The 20,976-nt window shown below is 38.4% G+C and overlaps 1 protein-coding gene across 2 annotated transcripts in view; it reads left to right on the top strand.

Annotated features, from left to right (window-relative positions):
* The window catches only part of NELL2 (neural EGFL like 2), a 135,420-nt gene that overhangs the window by 58,496 nt on the left and 55,948 nt on the right, over window positions 1–20,976 (top strand). For both annotated transcript variants that reach the window (XM_059472921.1, XM_059472920.1), the window contains exons 12-13: window positions 1,649–1,777; window positions 15,695–15,820. In XM_059472921.1, coding sequence (XP_059328904.1) covers window positions 1,649–1,777; window positions 15,695–15,820 — 255 coding nt within the window. The remainder of the gene's footprint in view (window positions 1–1,648; window positions 1,778–15,694; window positions 15,821–20,976) is intronic.

Below are 20,976 nucleotides of genomic sequence, written 5' to 3'. Positions count from 1 at the left end.
ATCAAGGAGTATTGGAGACCCTCCGGCACAATTAAACTGTAGAATGTTTTGCTCCATAATATTCCATGTTAGATGCCATCAGTGTGGTAGCTGTGGTGGATGATGATGTCTGGGTAATATTACCTAAGCATGCCTTTAGAGAAACAACCCACAGCAGGAGGAAGAAAAGCATTAGCCTGTTGTATCACAGTAGGTCTGTGATGTTTCTGTCATAACCATGTCACTGGGCCTCAGTACTAAAACATTTTGTCTTTATGGGATCTTCTGCTTCCTTTTGTTCTTTGGCTTCATTCCTATTGTTTTACACTGTTCCTGAGCTCTTCAAGCGCAAAAGACTTCTTTGACCTGACCTCCAAGCATCTCTGCTGCCACTGTCCTGCTTGGGGTCCTTGTTTAACTAAGCTTCTGTGAGGTTAGGGTTAGAAGCTCTTTCACAGCAAAATATGAAGCAGAAACCAGGTGGAATGATAACATTAATAATCTTTACTGCTGAAAAATACTTTTTTGCTATTTTGCAAGAGGCTTGTGTTGCAGCCTGATGCCAGCTTGCATTCTGGAGCTGTTGCTGTTACACCAGTCCTTGTGCCCTAAGCTTAGCCTACGCTCCCAAGGTCTCCTGTGGCTTTCAGAGAATAAAGTAATTATTGAAAAACACTGCTGCTGCTTGATCAATTAATGCTTCAGTGAAAGAAGGAAACTTGAAACAAATAAAATTAATGAGAGAACAGGGAGGGAGACAAGCTCTGCACCTTTATCTACAGGTTTGGAAACTGTGAAAGCTTCAAGTCAGTTTCTAGAACCAGTTAATGTTGTTCAACAACGTTAAATCATTAGATTTCATGAGAGCGAACAGAAGAAATTTAAAAAGAAACCTACTGAGTTGAAAGGTTCAATCTAAATTTTCCTGCCTGGAAAAGAACTTCATAGTCTTAAAAATTTATAATTAAGGTACAATGTAAAATGGCCACACTCAGGAAAAATAGAAAAGAAAAAATTAAGAAAATAGGAAACAGGGATGGCTAAGAGGTGAGATTTAAAAATAAAATTCTCTGTAATGGAAAGAATGATGTAATAAGGAAAGAGTATTCAGTTAGTGGAGGAAGGGAAGAGATAAGAGGAGAGTAAAGCAAAACAAGTCAATGTTAATCAAAGACTTTTGGTTAAATATAGAAGGATTTTACAAATACACCTGGGAACTAAAAGTTCTAAAAGTATTATCACTAATAAATGAGATGCTGAGTGTCTAAGCTGTTAAGGTCTTTTATAAATGTGCAGACAAACAAACACACAAAAAAAAGAAAATGACAAGAACTATATAATTAAGACATGTCCTGTGAAAGTAATTAACAATGACAAGGAGACAGTAAGGGGATTTGAGCAAGCCTCCTATCCAGCTGCTTCAGATCAGTGCTATAACCTGAAATTGAATTGAAGACCTAGAGACAGTCCGTTCTGGTGGCCTTTACTACTGCTCTCATCCATTTCATGCTTGGTACAATTTATTTTTCTGTACCTCACAGACAATAGAAAGGTATTCTTTGACCTAACTGAGAAAAAGAACCGAGAAAAAGATAGCGCTGTCTTTGACAGGTGTGTTTTGTAATCCCTGGATTCTTTTTAACCCTCAATCATGCTTGTTTCTGTACAGGCCATGACTTCTGCACTGAAGGCCATAACTGCATGGAGCATTCTGTGTGCCGGAACCTGGAGGACAGAGCTGTCTGTAGCTGCCGGGATGGCTTCCGAGCCCTTCGAGAGGACAATGCCTACTGTGAAGGTGATGCCCTGTGCACAGGCTCAGCACTTCTCTATAAATTACTGTGGGATGAGTCAATACGTTCGTAAGCTGTCAAAGGGATTGACATATTCAATGCAGTGAGTTAGATGTTGATCAACTAAAATAATCTCTTCAAATAAGTTCATTAAAAGAAAACTAAAAAATCTGATCAGCATGGAGGTAAACAGTTAATATGGCTGAGATCTTGAATTAGAAATGTGCTTCCATAGGAGAGTTTTCCTTTGTTTTCCAAGGTATTCACATACTTAGGCAATCTAAATCCAACCATTTGAAAAACTTATTAATGCAACATTTAGTTTCTGTTTTCAGTGCTGCATGTTCCTATTTTCTCTCCTCAGGAAGCAAGAAATGCTATAGGTTAGATTCTAGCATTGTTAATCACATTGGTAATCTTTACTGAGTAAAGATTCATTATTTGAGTTGCTCTATTGTTATCAGGAAGCAACAAGCTGCTTAATCAGAAGAGCATCATCTGTACAATCTAGCATCATCAGATGAAAGGAACTCATCCCCACTGCAGCAGTGAAAGCCAAAGTCCTTTGCAGAGTCTCCCAGTGTTGGTGCTGATGTTTGCTCTGCCTCATGAAACCCCTGATTCTGTAAACACAATACCAGTGTGCTGTCAGGCCCTTCTCACAATAAAGCTTAAGTGTTGGCAGCAGAATGGGCTTTGACTAGTAAGCAGTTCTGTTCAGATTAGATTGAAAGTCAAGCATTTATGAGGAGATGTAGTTTAAGGTACTCTGCAGTCCCACCTAATACCTGCATTATTCTCTGGTGATGCACAATAAATGGGATAAATTGAGGCCTTTTAAGATTGTTCCTTTGGCTGAACTTTGCTAAGTTAATGCCCAGAGCTTACTTGAGTTAGTAGCTGTACTAATGTCAATGGGAATGCTCATTTGTAGACTTACATTTGAGAATTTGTGGCTGTTTTTGGGAAAGAAGCATATAAGTAATTCAGCTTTATATACAACTATACTTATTTTTTATGGTAAGCCTTCTGATGTAAGCTGATTTTGAGAAGCAGAACTGAAAATCTTCCAGAACCAAATCCCTTGGCCCCCATCATGTTCCAGGAGGTATCTGACACCAGGACCTGCTGTGTAACTTGTAGCATCAATTGCATTTTATACCAGAGTCCCTGGAGACTGCTGTGGCCTAGGCTGTGGATCTGTGTTCCTGGGAACTCATCGACCATTCCCTATTTTAGGGAGTCACTGGAGCAATGGAGTTTTGGTGAATTTAGGAGCTTTAAGAGGTTTTTTTACCTGCAGCTCTATTGTTACTCTGCTCAATGAAAGCAAAAAACCAAATTGCACTTTCTTGGCGATTTCCATGTCTCTCACATTAGAGTCTGTTGCTTTGTGTGTAACTTGCCAGGCATGCCATAAGCAAAGAAAGAGAAGAAACTTTTTAATCAGCATTGAGGGTGAAATGTTTGATGAGGACACAGTAGATTATCATATGTGAGGCTGACGCATTCTTATTATAAGAGGATTTACTAGTTTGTGCAGTACCTGATTTCAATATGATGATCTTTTGAGAAGATTTCTTGGCCCAATTGTTTCTGTATGGGAAAATGACATTGATTCTGGGTGGTAATTATGAATCTGCTTAACTTCTTTCAGAAAGCATGCATAAGTGAATAAAAGATTGGGACATGTTATTTACATAAAAATAATAATTTTGCTTATTACATGTATAGGCATTTAATTGTAACCTAAAAATGTTCCTGATCCAGGAACACTTGCCCATGTTGAAGGTGATGGGAGTAAGTTACACTAGGAAGATGTGCCCACATGAGCAAAGCTCAGGAGTGGGGTCACTTCCCAAGAGGTTCTCCCTGCCAGAGGTGAAGCTGCCTCAACAGGCAAACCATCCTGGCTTTGCTTCTGGTTCTGTGCTGTAGCTGTGGTGTTGGCACCACACTTGAGCCACGCACAGCTGGCACATGGGGCCCAGACCTGCCCTCGGCTGTCCATCCCTGACTGACTGTGGGGTTGTGTGCTGGAAGGATGGGAGATAAGGCTACAAATCAAAAACTTTGTTTTTGTGGAGGGGCAGGGGACTGAAATACCCATGTTTCTTCAGAGTTGTGCTTTTATTATTGTATCCCTTTTTCAGTTCAAATGTCTCTTTGAGCAGGGGATTTTATTTCTGGAGAGAGACTCTTACTTTATATACTAAACTAACAAACAGCAAAAGGCACAATGGCAGTAGTGTAGCACCAAGTCTTTTCAGAGTCCTGGGCCTCATCTTGAAAGGCTGAAATGGTCCCAACCTCCCTTTCTTACTGGATACCCTTTCTTCACTCTGCTATTATTTAGTCTTTAATTGCAAGGAGTGCCAGGTGTAGAACTGTAGAGTTAACACAAAGCCTTTCAGAGAAGGCTTTTTGTAATGCCTAGAGCCCATAGATATGAAAGCTGTTTCTGTGTTTGCACTGCACAAACTTCAGATATACTCCAAAATTGGATGTCATTGGTTCTGTGTTAGAGCCAAGTTTCACTAAATACCATCCTGATTTGTGCTCTAGCACGATCAAAATGGAAAGAATAAACAGAAGTAATGATGCTCCCATTTGCAGAACTATTCCTTAAGGAGAAAAACAAAAATAAAAACCTCAAAGCTGGTTTCAGTGTGGGTCTGAAAAAGCTGCATAAATTTCACCTGAATGATGGAAGAGTTTGGCTTCTGTCCTAGAATGAACCAGTGCTTTTCCAAAGCTGTGGGATGTCTCTAGATACTTTTATGGTGCTGCTATATTATAATAATATTTGTTAATATTTACATCACATTTAGCTTTCTTTCACAGTGCTGCATAAAGCAGTACTTAAAGAATTGGTATTTCTTAATTTACATGCTGGAAGCCTTATTCCAAATACTTTTAAATCTATTTTCTGCCTCAGAGTATTATGCAGTTTGAGATACTTTGTGAGCAGGTTGTGTATGGATTATGCTCTGCTGCCAAGGTGTAGGTGCTTTTAATACAGCATCCTACCTAACAATAACAGCTTACTAAAACAGGTGTTCTGGTAAAGGGTAATTAGTTTTTCCTGAAGCTGCGTGTGCAGTACTCTCAAATTGAAGATTACCCTCTGGAATATATTTCAAAGAGTGTTCAATACCCACTGCTTTTATGATGGTGGAGTTATGCTGAAAAGGCTTTTCAGGATAAAGGTTGTGACTCTTGGCTGCCAAGGTAATCTGATGCATCTAGAGGAGCATATTTCAGCTATCTCTCTGCAAAATATTATTTCAGTTCAGAAGTACTGCCAAGGATTGCTGATTAAATAGAGAGCAGAGGAAGCTCGAGAAAAAAGACCTGAAAATACAATAATTTTTGTGGAGACCAAGACAGAACATGACCTGAGAAAACTGCATTATTCTTTATCAAGAGGATTTTGCCTGATGCAGAGGCTATTTTACATCACATATCTGTCTTGGGTGTGATAGAGTTAATTTTCCTTGTAGCAGCCTGTGTGGTGCTGTGGTTTAGGTTTGTGATGCCATCCTCAGTAGTGAAAACAGGAGTACAGTGTGGTTGTTTCTCAGAGATTGGTCGAGCATCAGTCTGCTGCTGGTAGCTGGAGAGTGGTTACCTTTGAGTCCTTTTTTTTCCTATCCCCTTTCACTTATTTTATGATATCAAAAATGTTTTATTTATATCAAGTGATGCATTTTTTCTCACTTTCATTCTTTTTTCTGATCCCTCCATCCCACTGTAGGGTTGAGCAAGAAAAGAGCTGCTGGGTGCCAAATTGCTGACCACGGTCAGCCCTCTACATGTGACAAATTCGTTATGGGTGTGTGGACATGATGTTTATTTTTTGATATTTAGAAATTTAGTTGTACTATTTACACAGTATACAACATAGTTAACTTAGAACAATTTTGTGTGAAACAATTTTCAATTTATATTCTAATTTATTCTCTCTCCTCACTAACTCTTCTAATTTCTCTGCTGTTGCCATGTTTGTCCCAGTTTGAAGTGTAGCAGATGAAATTAGACCAAAGACTGAATGACTTTGTCTGGATTTGAGAATTACATCAGCTTCACTGTGATTGTCCCTTGAGGGGAGATGGTTTTCAGTTGAGAAATATGCTTTTGAATAAGCTGGCTTGATTTGAATCATTGCCAGTGGAGGGAAGTAAGCAGTCTTAGAGGAGAAATTGCCTCTTTCCAGAGATTTCTGGAGCACGTCAGAAATGACACTTGGTTTCACCTTATCAGGCGTCCCTTAGCTCACAGTTGTATGTTACTATTCTGTTTGGAAAGATTTATTCATTTATCCCTGTGTATGCTTAAAAATACTATTAACCCTCTTCCCCAACAATATGAATTTGCACTTCTTCACTTACCTAATTAGTACAATCTGTTGTTAATCTTCTTGTTAATCTTGTTGGTTTTAACTACTGGATTACAAAAATAAAGTACATTTGCAAAATTAATTTGACTTCCACGGATTGTAGTGAAGAGAAGAAATCTTATAAAGGATAAATAGTTACATTCAAATTGCAGTGTTGCACCATATTGACCAAGTAGAGTTATAAAGAAAGTACTTTTTCTTAAATTAAGTGTAATATTGGGAGAGTGTAAGCAAGAGACTTCCATAATGGAGATAACCCTCAAAGTATTATAATATATTCTGTTAAGTCTTCTGAGTCTTTAATAGACAGTACTGAGCTATTTGCTAGCTTTGCTGTCCTCATGGTATGCACCAATTTTTTTTTTTGAGTAAGAGTCCTACTTAAAAGCTCTACAGTACTGTCAGCTTTGTGAATCTGGGAAGGCTACTCACACTTCCCTCTTCTAAGAAAAAGTATTTTTTGGAAGTGAAAAGTATCAATAGCATCACATATAGATAAGAGATAAAGATTTCCATCTCCATCAGCTGGCAGTTTGTTCGACTCACTCCCTAGTCATTTTGAGTTGGGTTGGGAAACCGATCAAGCAGAAAGAAAAGCTTTCACTCTAGGAGGGAAGAATTTTATTTCCAAATTTCTATAAAAACTAATTAAATAGTATTAATATTAAAATGAAATATTAATATTAAATATTATTAATGTATTATCAATTATTAATGTTTTTTTCTCATCAAAAGCACTGTCATCTTATTTCCATCATTTTGTTAGTGAGAAATCTTAATATGTGGAATTAGAAAAGCAGTTTTAATGTGTCAGTGTAGTGGAGCAGGACCAATCCTTCTTGTCTGCTATGGCTTTAATTAAGGAAAATAATAAAGTTTATTCCTAACTTAAAGTGCAGAAGCAGTATCCCTGACACCAGTTCATAGATTGTGGTTCCCACTGAGTTACAGATTGTGTCATCACTAGTAGCAGTGAGATAGTTTGTATATGTACAAATTTTAGGATGTATTCCGTGTTAGTTGATTTTGTTTACTTCTGCATTAATTATGTTTGGAATGATTTTATCATCCAGCCATAGCCAGGATTGAGAATGATGTTACTACAATTAAGAAAAAACCAAACAGCTGAAATTAATCATATGAAGGGAGCTTCTTGAAAACTCTTAAACTCTGCTCTTACTATCTGGTAAGGAGAGCTTTTATTGCACTGAGAGCTACCCTTTTCCACTTGCAATATAAACACATGATGTAATTTGTCTTTAGATGAGAAGTTAAGGTGAAAGTTTCCATACAAATTAAGCAGACCTGCAACCAAAAGAGAAAATAAAATAAAGCTTTAATTTTGTTCTTATTTTACTTTCGGTTCAGTTTTCACTGTTAGCTGGGAGGTGACTACTGAAAAAATCAGGTGCTTTGACTGTGTGAAAAGTACCCACAGCCAAATTGTTGGGTTTCTTTTGTAACTTTGAGAACCTCAGTCTAAAAGTGCAACATTTCTTAACAATACATAAAGGCTGGATTCCCAAGAGTTGTAAAAAAGACACAGAAATGCCTTGCATTAGCACAAACTGAATTTAAAACAAATATTCTTTCATGAAGAGTGCAGAGCAATAGCAGCCACAGTGTTTGTATCTGTTCTGCTACCTGTAACAAGTTTGGCACAGTTTGAGGGACAGCTGAGTTGTGGTATCAGCGCTTTTCTGTGAAAGAGGCAGTAATCTACCAGGTGGCTCACAAGAATATGCTTAGACCCATAGTTTAGACCCAAAGACAGTTTTACCCACACATGGGGGCCTTACCACTGCTCACAGGTGCTGTCTTTGCTCTCTTCCAGTAAGGAGTTTAAAATACATTGGTTCAGTACAATCTGTGCCTTGTCTTCCTGAGAAGAACCCAATAGATATTTGTAGTCTCTGTATAAAAATATTAATGCTCCTCATTACCCTTTTAAAATAGGGGAAAACAAAAACACGATGAGTTGCAAGTATTTGAAATTCTTGACGTTCACGGTTCAAAATGATAAGTTGTCATACTTAACTAAGAAAAGAAAAATATTATTTTGCAATTCAGATTTAAAGATGTAATCCTAACTCAGTGCAGTGCTGAAGGGGGTTGGATCATGAGCTGGAGTGCCAGTAACTTGTTCTGATTTTCAGAATTGACTAATTAGTCGTATACAACATCTTTTTTGTTCTCAGTATGCAACTGTATCAGACTAGTTATTTGGAGCCTAATGAAAGGCCCCCTGGGATGCTTTCATGTCTGACAAATAACTATATATAGGTACTTGTTTCATCACATGTACACTACTATATGAATTAATTATAAGGTATTAAATTGTAAGAAGATGCAGTTTGACAAGTAAAATATTCCATGATGACAGGTAGTATTTGTTTTCAAAATTTTCATGTGATATATATTTTTAAAACTACATGTGTGTGGAGTCCAGTGATGTTTTCACAAGACTGAGATAAAGACTTCTATTTCTTCCAAGAGTCTCACATTCACAAGTAGCTGCGGAGCAATATCTCCTACTGCATGTCTTAACAAGGACAGTTTTATCTCTACAGTCTGTCTTCCTTTCCAAAAACTGGGGCAAGTTGAAATAAAAACAACTCTTTGTACTGTTAAAAATTATATTTCTGAAATGCTGTATTGTTGCATTATGTCCTTGCAAAGCTGTGTAGAACTTTAGTCAAGGAACGTAGACCTTGAGTGACTTTGCTTTTATTTCAAGTATTTTTTTGTCCTGATGGCCTCTTCAGAGGCTGCAGGATGGACAGAGAAATCATGAACTTAAGCCAAGATCAGAGAATTAAAAGAGCATGAAGGGAAAAGAACCAGGATGTGTACAATCTGTAGGTGTTAACTGTGCAGTTTAGTTAGGGGCTAGGAAATAATATGCCCTATGTGAAGAAGCAGCAGTTAGAATTTATTTTTAGTCTAATTAATGCTTTATCAATTTAGTCAAGGTACAATAACATTTTCTTAGTTTACTTACAAGAGTGCTAACACTTAGAATCCACCTCACCCCGTTTCTCTACAGATCTGTTAATAAGTCAGTAAAATCAATATACGCTAGTAACTGCCCAATTCTTCTTACCCTCCTTATGTACTGCTGCATGAGTTGTTAGCAGCCAAGTTCTTTTGTGGGACCAGCATGGTGGGAATAATGGAAGGTTGTTTTACCCTTTTCTTCTTGGTCTTTGTGTATGCTTGAGGTAATTTTTGTATGATTTAACTCAGCATGAGGGGTATGTTCTTATAGTTGATTCACAGGGCTAGATTAATTGTGATTCCTTAGGTTGTAGTGCTTTTCTCTTTGGGGGAGGAGAGACACACAGGTCTAGAAAGGTAGACAAAAATAAAAGTAAAAAAACTCCCCAAGAGCAAAAAACAATTTTGGACTTAGCTTGTATATGTGTTACCTCTTGATAATTTTGCTGTAGGGGCCAGGCTTTTCACTGGCTGTTGTTAGTAGCAAAAGCACAGGGTTTAAAGAGAAGAAAAAGTTGAAAATTATCTTAAGAGGGTAGAAGTGATAACAACTATGGTGGTGCTGTCAGCTGGAATAAATAATGTGAAAAAATACACAATTTTGATTGAAGTTGATGGTTACATCCTTTGTGGGATATGTCAGTTGTAAAAACTGCTGCAGTGGATTTGATAGAGCAAAGCAAAACAAAAGTGCAGTGACTGTTTTGTAACTGACTGGAGGCAACAGCAGCAGTTAAACCATAGGCTTGACAGGTGATGGAGAGTCTAAAAATAGTAGTGGGAGGAGGAGGAGGAGGAGCAAGGGCTGTGCCAGAGCCCCAAGATATTTTTTCATCTTAGATGGCAAGTGAGAAAGGGTTTATACAAAAAGAGGCACATAGAAGATAGTGTTATGGAAACCAAAAAACACGAGATATTGAAAACAGGCTGTAGGTGAAAATGAAGGGAAGCTGAAGAGAGTAGGAGCTTGGAAATATGATCAAGGCAACGTGAGACCCTACTGGGAATATTTTTATTAGAGCAATGAGGAAGTTTTAGCATACTAAACATTTGAGCAGTTGGGAAGGTAGTGTGTTTGGTGGTGGAAATAGAAAAGCCCAATACTTTCACAGATGGGTAAGCTGGTGGGATTGTACTTCAAATTTATGCTCTGCTCTTTTTCTTTAAAGGAATAAGAGCTGATGGGTTGAGTACAGGAGGAGAGACAAAGGGAGAAAAATCTGAAGACAGGACTAAGTGTAGGTAGAAAGTGGTTGCAGGAGGAAAACAGCAGAGAAGCTTGATGTCAGAGGTAGAAAGTGAGAAAAGTAGGACTTGTTGGTGGAGGGATGACAAAGAGAAAGTAAATGGGCAGAACTTCTTTTCCTCTGTGATCCTGTTCCAGGTGCAGAACAGGTTATGTTTGCTGTAAATATTTTAAATCCTCATTTACCTTTTCAATGGTATTGATTGCTGTGAATGGTCACTGTTCATTTTCACAGTCCCTTAATTGTTGAGTAGCACCTGCTGATTTTGTGATGCCCTTTTTCTAGGTCAGGGCCAAGAGAAGAGTCTGAATCTTTCCCTGCTTGTCTCTCTGTATGAGTCAGGGTGTAGTGATAAAGCTAAGGGCCTGAAAGCCTATGTTGGGATCACAGTTACTGGTATCCATCCTTGGGGTTCTCAGCAGGGAGGCCCAGGATTCACAGGAGTAGAGTGTGGTGATGCCCTTGCTCTTACTAGCAGAGCCCTCAGATCAGGATTGAGTTGTGCTCATGAAGTTGTGTGAGTGGTGAAAAAACATTAACCTCTTGAGCAGGTAAAGGTGGTGCATGATATTTATAGGCTGTGAAAACATATTGTTTTATTAACATAAAACCCATAGGGGTTTTATTTGTTTTATTTTAAATTGTAGGTCTAATCTACTCTACTCTTGTGTTCAGGGCAATTTTTAATGTGTATATTAAATATTTTTTTTTATAAATAAGGCTTTTCATGTTCCTGTTCCCTTTCTTCCTGGGTAGTTAATGTTATTTGTTGCAAAAAATCCTGGAAGAGTTTTAGCCCTTCCATTAAAACTGGATACTGTCTAACAACAGTGATGTCCCTGACTGCCATATACCTCTTTAAGGGTGACCAGGGAGATCACGGGTGTTAGACACTATTGAGTTTTAAGGGAAATAGCTGGAGGCAGGACACTATCCATAAAGGATCCTCAGTTCTGGCAGTAGCCTCTTCTCATAACAGCTGATAATTACTGACTTAGTGATAATGACCAGACTCATTTGTTCTGGAAGGCTTTTGTGCTAGATAAAGGCAGTGATGTATATAGGGAGGCCTAAGGAGAGGCTTTGTTTGTTAGTGTGACGCTTTAGTCAACAATGATTTATGGATTGCAGGTCAAGTTCTGTTCTTATTAATGGGATTGTAAAATATAACTGGGAATTTTACTCTGGGGAAGCAAACTCATTAGGGTGCGGGAGAAAGGGATACAGGGAAACTTTTCTTCCGTTATATATTTTGCATAAATTTTGTTTGAGTGCTTGGGGGAATAAAGAAAGGCAGGTTTTTCAGGGGTTTTTTTTTCTGTTTTTGATGTTTTTGCAAGTATAAATAAATCATTGAAGTGCAGATTCCAAACACTTTTGCACTAACCAGTTTTCCCAGAGGTGCCCCTTTTATCTGTTCCACTGGGAACAGAGCAGGTTGATGATCTCCATGACTACACTCTTGTCAGTACATCACAGCTGGTGGCTCAGTAGCACATGACAGACTTCAAGCACACAAGTCTTTATTGTTGAATGTGTAGAGCCATTGGAGTGGTGCATTCATCCTATTGAACTGACTTCAGTATTTTACTGGCTGAGCAGTAAAACCTGAATATGCATTAATATGCTAACTAGGCTTTTTGGCAAAAGGAAATTAAGATAGATGTTGTAGGATTTCTTAGATATGGAAATGCATAAGATTTTCTGTTGTGCATATCTGTCTAAAGGTGGCATGCTTGTTTTGGCCTAGGTAGGGTTAATTTTCTTCACAGCGGCTGATGTGGGGCTGTATTTTGGGATTTTGCTGAACACAGTGATAATAGAGATGTTTTTGCTGAGCAGAGCTTACACAGAGCCAAGGCCTTTCCTGCTTTTCTTCCTGCCACACTGGGAAGGAGACTGGGGGTGCCTGGGGGGCTGGGAGGAGACAGCCAGGACAGGTGACCCAAACTGGCCACAAGGAGATCCCAGACCATGTGCTATTGTGCTCAGTGTATGTGCTGGACGGAAGGAGGAGGAAGAGGGGGACATTTGGAGTGATGGAGTTTGTCTTCCCCAGTAACCATTGCATGTGATGGGGCCCTGCTCTCCTGGAGATGGCTGAGCAGCTGCCTGCCATTGCAAAGCAGGGAATTAACCCCTGGTTTTGCTTTGCTTGTGTGTGCAGCCTTTGCTTTCCCTATTAAACTGTCTATATTTCAATCCACAGGTTTTCTGTCTTTTATCCTTCTGATTCTCTCCTTGTTCCCACTGGTTGGAGAGTGAGCAAGTGGCTGCCTGGGGCTTGGCTGCTGACTGGGCTCACACCATGGCTGGGTACACCAGTGTTTTCAACCAGTGAACAGGATGAAGAGGCTTTTATTTTGGTAGCTTTGAAAGACAACAGATGTTGGGCGCATTCCCTGCCCTAGTTCAGTACTCCTTAATCTGTAATACCTTAACTAAGCTCCCATGTGGAGTGCCAAAGGGGGAATGGAATTGCAGGCTTTTAGTATGGTCAATCTCTGTGTGACTAGCTGTCATTTGACTGTTATTTTACCCTTTTTTGTATTAATTATCTTTATCTAGTATTAAAGTTGTAAATTGTTTGTAAAAGTATCTTCTTACTTGCTGTGTGTCCATTGTCTTCAGGTGCCAATGTAAAATAAACTTGTGATAATAGCAATAACAGAGGGTTAGGTGGGAGTTCTGAGTTCTAGTAAGCATTTAAAAAATATGAGCAATTTCTTTGCAAATCAGTTTGAAAAAAACAGTACATCAGATTTGTTCAAATGAACACTTCAGAGTTAACCTGAACAGATGTGTGTTGAGTTTTCTTCCTTTTTTTTTTAAATCAGTTGAATAAGCAAGGTTTGTGAAAAAAGATGATTATAAATAAAGCATTTTTAAAAATCTTAATATGTGGTATGTTGGCAAAGTGAAAGCTCTTATTTAGAGCACTTCTGAATTAGGAGGTTTGAAACAAAGGAGTGACTTTAAGTTTTTCCCTGCAAAATAAAAACTGTTGGCATTTTGGATCTCCTGTGGCTATTTACCTTCCAAAGCAACCATTATTATAGTTTTCAGAAAGTTCTATTCAATGGTTCTGAGGCTTTGGATTTTTAAGTAGAATTTTCTGAGAGTGCCAGAGCTGGCTTCTAGGTAGTCTGTTGATGCTGAGAACATAAGACCTCTAATTACTCGAAGACTGATGTTGTTACTTAAATATAAATCAACACAATTAATTTAATATGGAGTTGTTAGCTGGAATTATGAAAGACACAAATTGCGTCATTTGTTGTAGAGGCTGAGTCATATGTTGTGACTGTTGGCTGCTTTTGTGAACAGCACACTTGTGTTTCTGTAGAACATCTGTAAGCTGGGAGATCTGTGCCCCATTCCACTCTCTGTGCAAAACCAGCTGTGGTGGTCTCATGATAGCTTCACTTTTTTTTGGTGTTCTTAGATGAAGTTCACAGAATGTGTTTGGAGCCTTAGTGTGCTCGCTGTGTTCACTGTAAATGCATGCTCATTTGTGCAAGTACACATGTACATAAAAATTGTGGGGTTAGCTTTTCTAAACTACCACCTTAATACACCTATGAGTCTCTCATGCCTGCAGAATTTACAAGGTAAAGGGAAGGAAACCAGCCAAAGTACATCAGCCATGAAATTCTTTTGCAGTGGACAACTTCATGTTTGGTAGCAAACTGCCCCCAGCTTCTCCAGCAGAATCCCGTGGGCAGAAGACCTGTGGAAAATTCTTTTTCCAAAACTGAACGAGATTAGGAACTTACTACAGAATCAGTAATATTCAGTGAGTCACACTGTTTTGTACAGGAAGGCAGATTATATTCTAAGAATGCAAATGGGGGAAGAAAAGAGCAGTTGATGAGTGCAGTTGGTAAATTCCTCTTGATTTAAAGGTACAGGGAAGATATAAATGTGGAATAAGCATACAACCTAAGCAGGAACAAAGTGCAGGAGTTAATAGTGTTGACATTTAGCATCACATTATTAAGAAATCCACCCTGATTTGAGTATATATATACAGTCTTTTATCTTGAGTTATCATTAGACTCTGCAACACGATGCTTTTCCGTACAGAGATTTTATTTTCAACACAAAAGGTATAAACATAATTGAAAACAAGAAAGAAATCAAAAATGATGGGCAGGAAAGAAACCAAGCCAACAATCCACCCATTTGATTTTTAGCATACTTTGGTAGTAAGGTTCAGTGACACGTTGCATGGCAATAGAAATAGCTGTATTGAGCATTTCAGTAATGATGTCTTTATCATTACTGTTACAGGAACAGCGTGCTACTGACCACTTCCAAATTAATATAGCTTTTCTTTTTTACAGTATAATAATACTATGCAGAAGGTTTTTTGCTATTCGTAGTGCGTTTTCTGTCTTACCATTGAATTGTAACCTGATACAAGAAATATGTCTAATTTTGAAATCCAAGAGAGTACCAAAGCAAATTATGTTTTGAATTCCATGACTACAGTCATTTTTGTTGGGAGTTTGCTCTAGGACCTTATACTGCAACAAGTGTTCTGCCCCAACAAGTATTTTATCAAGTTGCATTTTGTTCTGTCAGAGCAGATCTTTTATATGAGTGAGATTCTCACAGGTTCCTTTTGGGTACAGTGTGTATATGTATCTATATACATAGTTATGTAGATATTTGCAGGTACAGGTGTATGTGTTTAAATATAGTAAAAATTTGACTATTGATCATATTAAAAATTGACTATTTTATTCTTTTAAGAGAAATTTATACTAAGTTTCAGGGTCTTTTCAGATGTTACCCTGTTCCTTACAGTTTCTTCATAAATAACAGTTCCTGTTAGATCAAAAGCATGTAGTGTGCATATAGTTGTGTGTTTTGTGTGCTGGTGACTGAGGTGACTCCCTAGAATGCAGTGATGGATGCCATTGCGGTGCTGAGGTCATTGCTCAGTTGTTTGGGACTATGGGGTTTTTTTCCCTGTTCTGTTTAAATCATAGGAATAACATCAGAGGTACTTCAAAAGGAAAGATGTAAGCCAGTGTAGTCTTCTTTGTAACTCCACTAACAGCTGTTCACAGAAACTCATGGTGCTTCCCTTGTTTGAATATTTCAAGCAGGTTTTTAAAAGGAGAAAGCCAAAAAGCTTCCAAAATGCACTGGCATTTAAGTAACTTTTTAGTCTAGCCCACTACTGATGGAAGTGAACAGCAGTGTATTTTGGGAGATTGCAAAGAATAGCTGCTGAATTTGACTTGTGTTCCTCTTTGCCTTGTTGGCAGATATTGATGAGTGTGCTGAAGGACGGCACTACTGTCGTGAGAACACCATGTGTGTGAATACCCCAGGATCCTTCATGTGTGTCTGCAAAACCGGCTACATCCGCATTGATGATTACTCATGTACAGGTAAGGGCTGTGTTTCTGCAAGGAAATAGCAGGATGGTGGTATTTAGGAGTACTGATATGATTCTTCTAAAGTTAATCGTTGTTGGAGTCACAGAACATAGTGACATGTTAAACAGAATAAACACCATAATGTGGTACAGAAATCTAATGAATTTTAGAGATTATGTGTAGGTCATATTGTTTTCCTGAAATTGTAAAGTAGGCTGGATTGTCTTATGGGTCTGCACTGTTTTGGGTGCTGATTAAAAAGGTAAAGGGAGGAGACTGAAGAGAAAAATAAGTGAGCAAAAATAGTGCTGTTTTACTTGGTTTTCATGTTCCACACCAGTACAGCTTCTCTTGGATTATAGCAGCTCTTCTGCAAACTTTGGATGGAGTTAAATTTGGCACGTATTAAGAGTGGCTGTGTCCTCATTCTGGACTCTCCAGGCTCAGTTGTCCCAAGTTCAGAGGGCAGGAGTTCTGCTTGCCTTGAACCACTGGACAGCATGGTCGGTCTTACCTCTGTATCGTCCCTTTTTGCTCTACTGCCAGGGAACGTGTTTGGTCCATAGTGACTTTCTGTCTTCTACTCTTCTTTCATTGCACGGTAATTTAGGGTTACGGAGTGAACATGGGACATCTGAAACAACCTTATGTATCAGACCCACTCTGAGTTCATTTATTTTTTCCCACAACATAGATAAAAAAATATGAATTGATGATATGACATGTTTACTCAGTGAAAAAAATAGAATCCCTATTTTGTGTGCACAGGGTAACAAATCAGCTTTTTCTATAAAAGGCTTCATTTTTCAGTAAAGCGTTCTTGAAGTTTGTATTCTCTAACAGAAATTGGCTATAAATGTATGAGAGTATTTGAAATGTGAAGGCAGCAATGTGAAATTAATTTCTGATTTTTTTCTGTCCATTGTGTCTTGGATTTTTAGCATTGATGATATGTCTTGGTACAGAAACAGCTTCTTATGATCTGTCATGATTTCCTTGCCTGAACATGCACAACACTCGGGGACATGGATTTCAAATCACATCCATGTGATTTTTGTGAATGCTGTCTTACCTATACTTGTCATTCCTCTCATACATTGGCAAGCACTGTTTTACTGCAGTAAACCCACTTCTTGAAGGCCCAAGTTATAAAGCTTGCCCACAGGAGGTCCTTCCTGAAGCAGCCAGTATGTTTCAGATCATTCTCTTACATTTTCCACACTCTCCACTGAGTAAAGAAATTGTTTCACTATCTCCTGAGTGTGAATATTGGGATTATTTTAGGACCAGCTGTATCTAAATCTGTGGGATGCTTTTTCTGCTTGGCTTCCCTTAACTTGCTGTTCTGATAGAACTTTGCAAACAGTAAAGCATCACCAACTTTGCAGGGGCATTGGGTGCCTATAAGTATAATAAAGGTAGTTCTTGAGGGTCCTCACATTGCATTCCTTATACTTGCTGAAACATACTGTTATGAAATACAGAGTAGTTAAAGCTCTAGACAGTCAAACTTCTGTAAAAGGTGTTAGAAATCCATTTTAGATCCAACACCCCAAACTGAATGTAGTTCCACATTTGTAAATCATAGTTTCCTGTGAAATCAGCCTGATGGGTGACAAAATGAATTATTTATTTTCCACCTTTGTCGATCAAGCTGGGAAAAGTCAATGCTAAAAAAGGAATTAGATGAAAAAGTTTTGTAAGATTTCAAATCATAAGACCTGCTAGGCCATCTGAGCTGTAAGTCATGCTGTGTATGCACGTCAAATACTCTATATGTATGAGCAATGCCACTTACTATTATTGGGGACCTGGAGTTTTTCTGAAGTTAAATTTTACATATTGAGTTTTGGGTACAGGCAGCCATGAGGATGCAGTCCCTGCTGGATGATAGAATTTCAATGAATGACAACCTAACATCATAAAGTGTATATGTCACAAAATAACTGCATTATTTTTTTGTTTTTTTGGTATTTTAGTTTTCTGGTTCCACAACTATTGTGTGAGCACCTCCACTGTGGAGGCAGTGGTTTATTACTTAAGTTAATACGTATTCAGAACTATGTTGGTGGGGTTGTGTAGTATGCACTTCTGTCCAAATCTCTCAGTACTCATATACAAAGTCCAGTGCGCTTTGAATTTTGTCAATGTCTGCGATAAATGTATTAGTTATTCAACCCTCTTTTTCCCTCTGCAGAGTTTAAAGTTCTTAGCAAGTCTCTATTTGCCTTATTGGCAATTCTAGGTTTAGCTTTCCAACTGAAATATCAAAGAAACTGAGGAGGAGGCTGTTTTTTAATCCAGTTCAGGAATAACAAGAATAGGGCAAACAAGCAATAATTTACCCTTTGTGTTACTAAGTGTTAAAATTTTTAAACTGTATTTCAGGTCACAATTTCTTGTAACGCTGTGTAATTTAATTCAGTTATGGAATTGTAGTTGTGCGTTAAATAGCTGCCACTATAAACTGGAGAGGAAGCTCTGGTAGCAAATCCTTTGGAATATTACTGAGCAGGAAGAAAAATGTTCTGTAACTTGGCATTAATATGTCATTGTTTGTACAGGATAGCTGAATCCCTGAAAAAGATGTTGAAAAATTATGTGTGGACCTTGATTAGGCAGGTTATGATGTAACTGATGTCCACAACTTGCTGGCAGACTAACATACCTTATTGTTCCATCCTATGAACGTACATATAATTTAGCAGTCATTGATCAAAAGAGAAAAGAGCCATAAAATCAGTGACATTGAAGAGTTTTTCTCCTGTATGAGACATTTGAAAAGAAATCTGTGCTATCTATCTCTGTCAGAGTTGTGCACACAAAAGACTGATTTAGACAACCCATAGCTGCTTCCAAAACAGCTCCAGTTTCTTTTGTTTATTGCAAGTTTTACAATAGATCTGAATTACATTTTTATTTTCACAACAAAAGATGTAATGAAGACATCAATTTCAGGTATTGTTATTTGTATTCATAGCAGAACTAAGATTCTCAGGGTTAGATTGAGTTAGTCACAACTGCGTTTACACAGAAATCTGTTGTTCATAACTGATTTTTATGTTCAGAAATCAATCATAGCTATGAGAAGGACAGATGACTTCTGAGTTGCACCCATATGCCAAATGGGTGCACAAACTGCAAATTAAAGTCATAAAAATATGCCCTGGGCTACCACGCCTTAGTATCCTACAATGATATCGTCTCATTCCCCTTCCACTTTGCTTTCCAGAAGCTGGGATGTAATGATGTTGTGCCAGGGGAAGGAAGGTAGACAATGGCATGAGTCTCTGCTGGGGTAGTTTTATATGTGCACTAGTGTGCTGCTGTACTGTCACTGTTAGCTGGGATCAGATCAGGATGCTTTAATTATTTTCTGAAATAATAATATTCACATCTTTACTTTGCATGGGATTACAGAAATGCATGTACTGTTTTCTTGGCTTTAAAAAAGAAAGTTTTACTTCTGGAAACAAGGAAGAACACAGTGTCACCTCCAGTCTTTCAGGGTGCTTTGTAATTTGCAGCTGGTAGCATTGCTCTGAGCAGTGTAGAGGCTAGGAAATGAGAAATGAGAGCTCTCTTTTTCTCACTGTGGCTCATACCACAGTGAATGGTCAATTGTGTTTAGTCTCAACAACTGTCTTTAGTTGTCTCCTTTGGGACCACTCACCTAACTGAGTAATACAACAAAAATTGAAGAGAAGATGCAAGACTCTGTGAGACTTAGTGCCTCCTCTGGAGACTGTATTAAGGCAGAGGAAGGTGCATTCCCTGATCTGGAGAAGCCATGGATATCCTGAGCCTCAGATGGCTTTTAAGGCTCTGATTATGTGCAAAATCATGGGCCACCTTTTATTTATTTTTTTGCTTTCCATTTGGGATAAAAGGGGGAAGTTGCTCTGATGGGAGTGCTGGCAGTGTGTTCTGCCTCTCCTGGGGTTTGGAGTCACTGAGATGATGTGGGTGAGGTAATGCAGCTGATGTTGCCCTCTCAGAGACCTCCTGAGGTCTCATGCTTCACATTTGGTAGCACTGGAGGGGCAAGTATGGGTGCTCTTCAGGACAGTATATTCAGTTCTCCCTGTGCCTGAGGGATGGGCAAGATGATATATGCCCTTCTTCCAGTCAGTCGTTTGAAGTGTTAGTATAGGAGCCAGAATCTCTGAATTAATGTTTGCACATGCTGTTTTATGGAGTTTATGAAATTATGTATTACATATTTCTGGTAGGGTTTTTTTTCTGTTTGTGTTTTGTGGTTTGTTAGGGTTTGGTTTTGGGGGTTTTTTTGAGAGAAGTGAGTAATCTACAACTTTGTACCCAGACACAGGTAGTGAGACTTTGCAATTGTGCTGTACTTTTGCAGAAAATACATGTGAATTCTTAACTGATTAATTATTAAAAGCATACCAGGCATGTTGCAAGTTGTGGGCTACTTCTTCCAAGCATGCTCTAGCCAAATTAGCAATGATGTCCATTTGAGCTGTGTGGGACCACTGCCACATGTGGAGCTGAATGCTCACATACGTGTTTTAAGTGTCTGCAGACCATATAATGTTTTTTCATAACCACTTTTGTCAATCCATTTCAGATTATTTTGTCTTTCCTTTTAATTTTAACTTTAGCCAAGTCACGCTGATTTTTTGCCAGAAAATTTGGCAAGCCAGCTGGAGATTTTAAGTCTGTGAGACCATTATTGTACTATTGTACAATAGTATTATATATTCTATTACATATTGTATTATAGCCTGGTACCATCACATTTGTGCTCCTGGGTTTGTTTTCTGACTTCTAAAGAAAATGGTGAAGGATTTTTATATAACATCTCATCATTATGTTGGGTACATTTGGAGTTGTTTTTCTTCAGAGTGAAAATAGAAGAGATTAGGCAGTTCTTTAGAATCATGGAATGGTTTGGGTTGGAAATTACTTGGAAGACTGTTAGTTCCACACTTCTGCCATGGGAAGGGACAGTTTCCACTAGATTGGGTTCTCAAAGCCCACAGCTTTGGTCTTTGGCCTTTTTGACTTGGTCATATGGCAAAAAAACTACTCAAAGCAATGAGTAGTATGTTAAATTCACCAGGCAATAGCTAAGTGTATCCAGCTGGACCTCCCTCCTCCTCTGCCCCAGCCTATGTGTCTTTCTGAGTCTCAGAGATTTTCCT

This window comes from Ammospiza nelsoni, chromosome 5, assembly GCF_027579445.1.
Source record: "Ammospiza nelsoni isolate bAmmNel1 chromosome 5, bAmmNel1.pri, whole genome shotgun sequence".
Classification (NCBI taxonomy): Eukaryota; Metazoa; Chordata; class Aves; order Passeriformes; family Passerellidae; genus Ammospiza; species Ammospiza nelsoni.
This window is presented reverse-complemented; position numbering and strand designations above follow the sequence as displayed.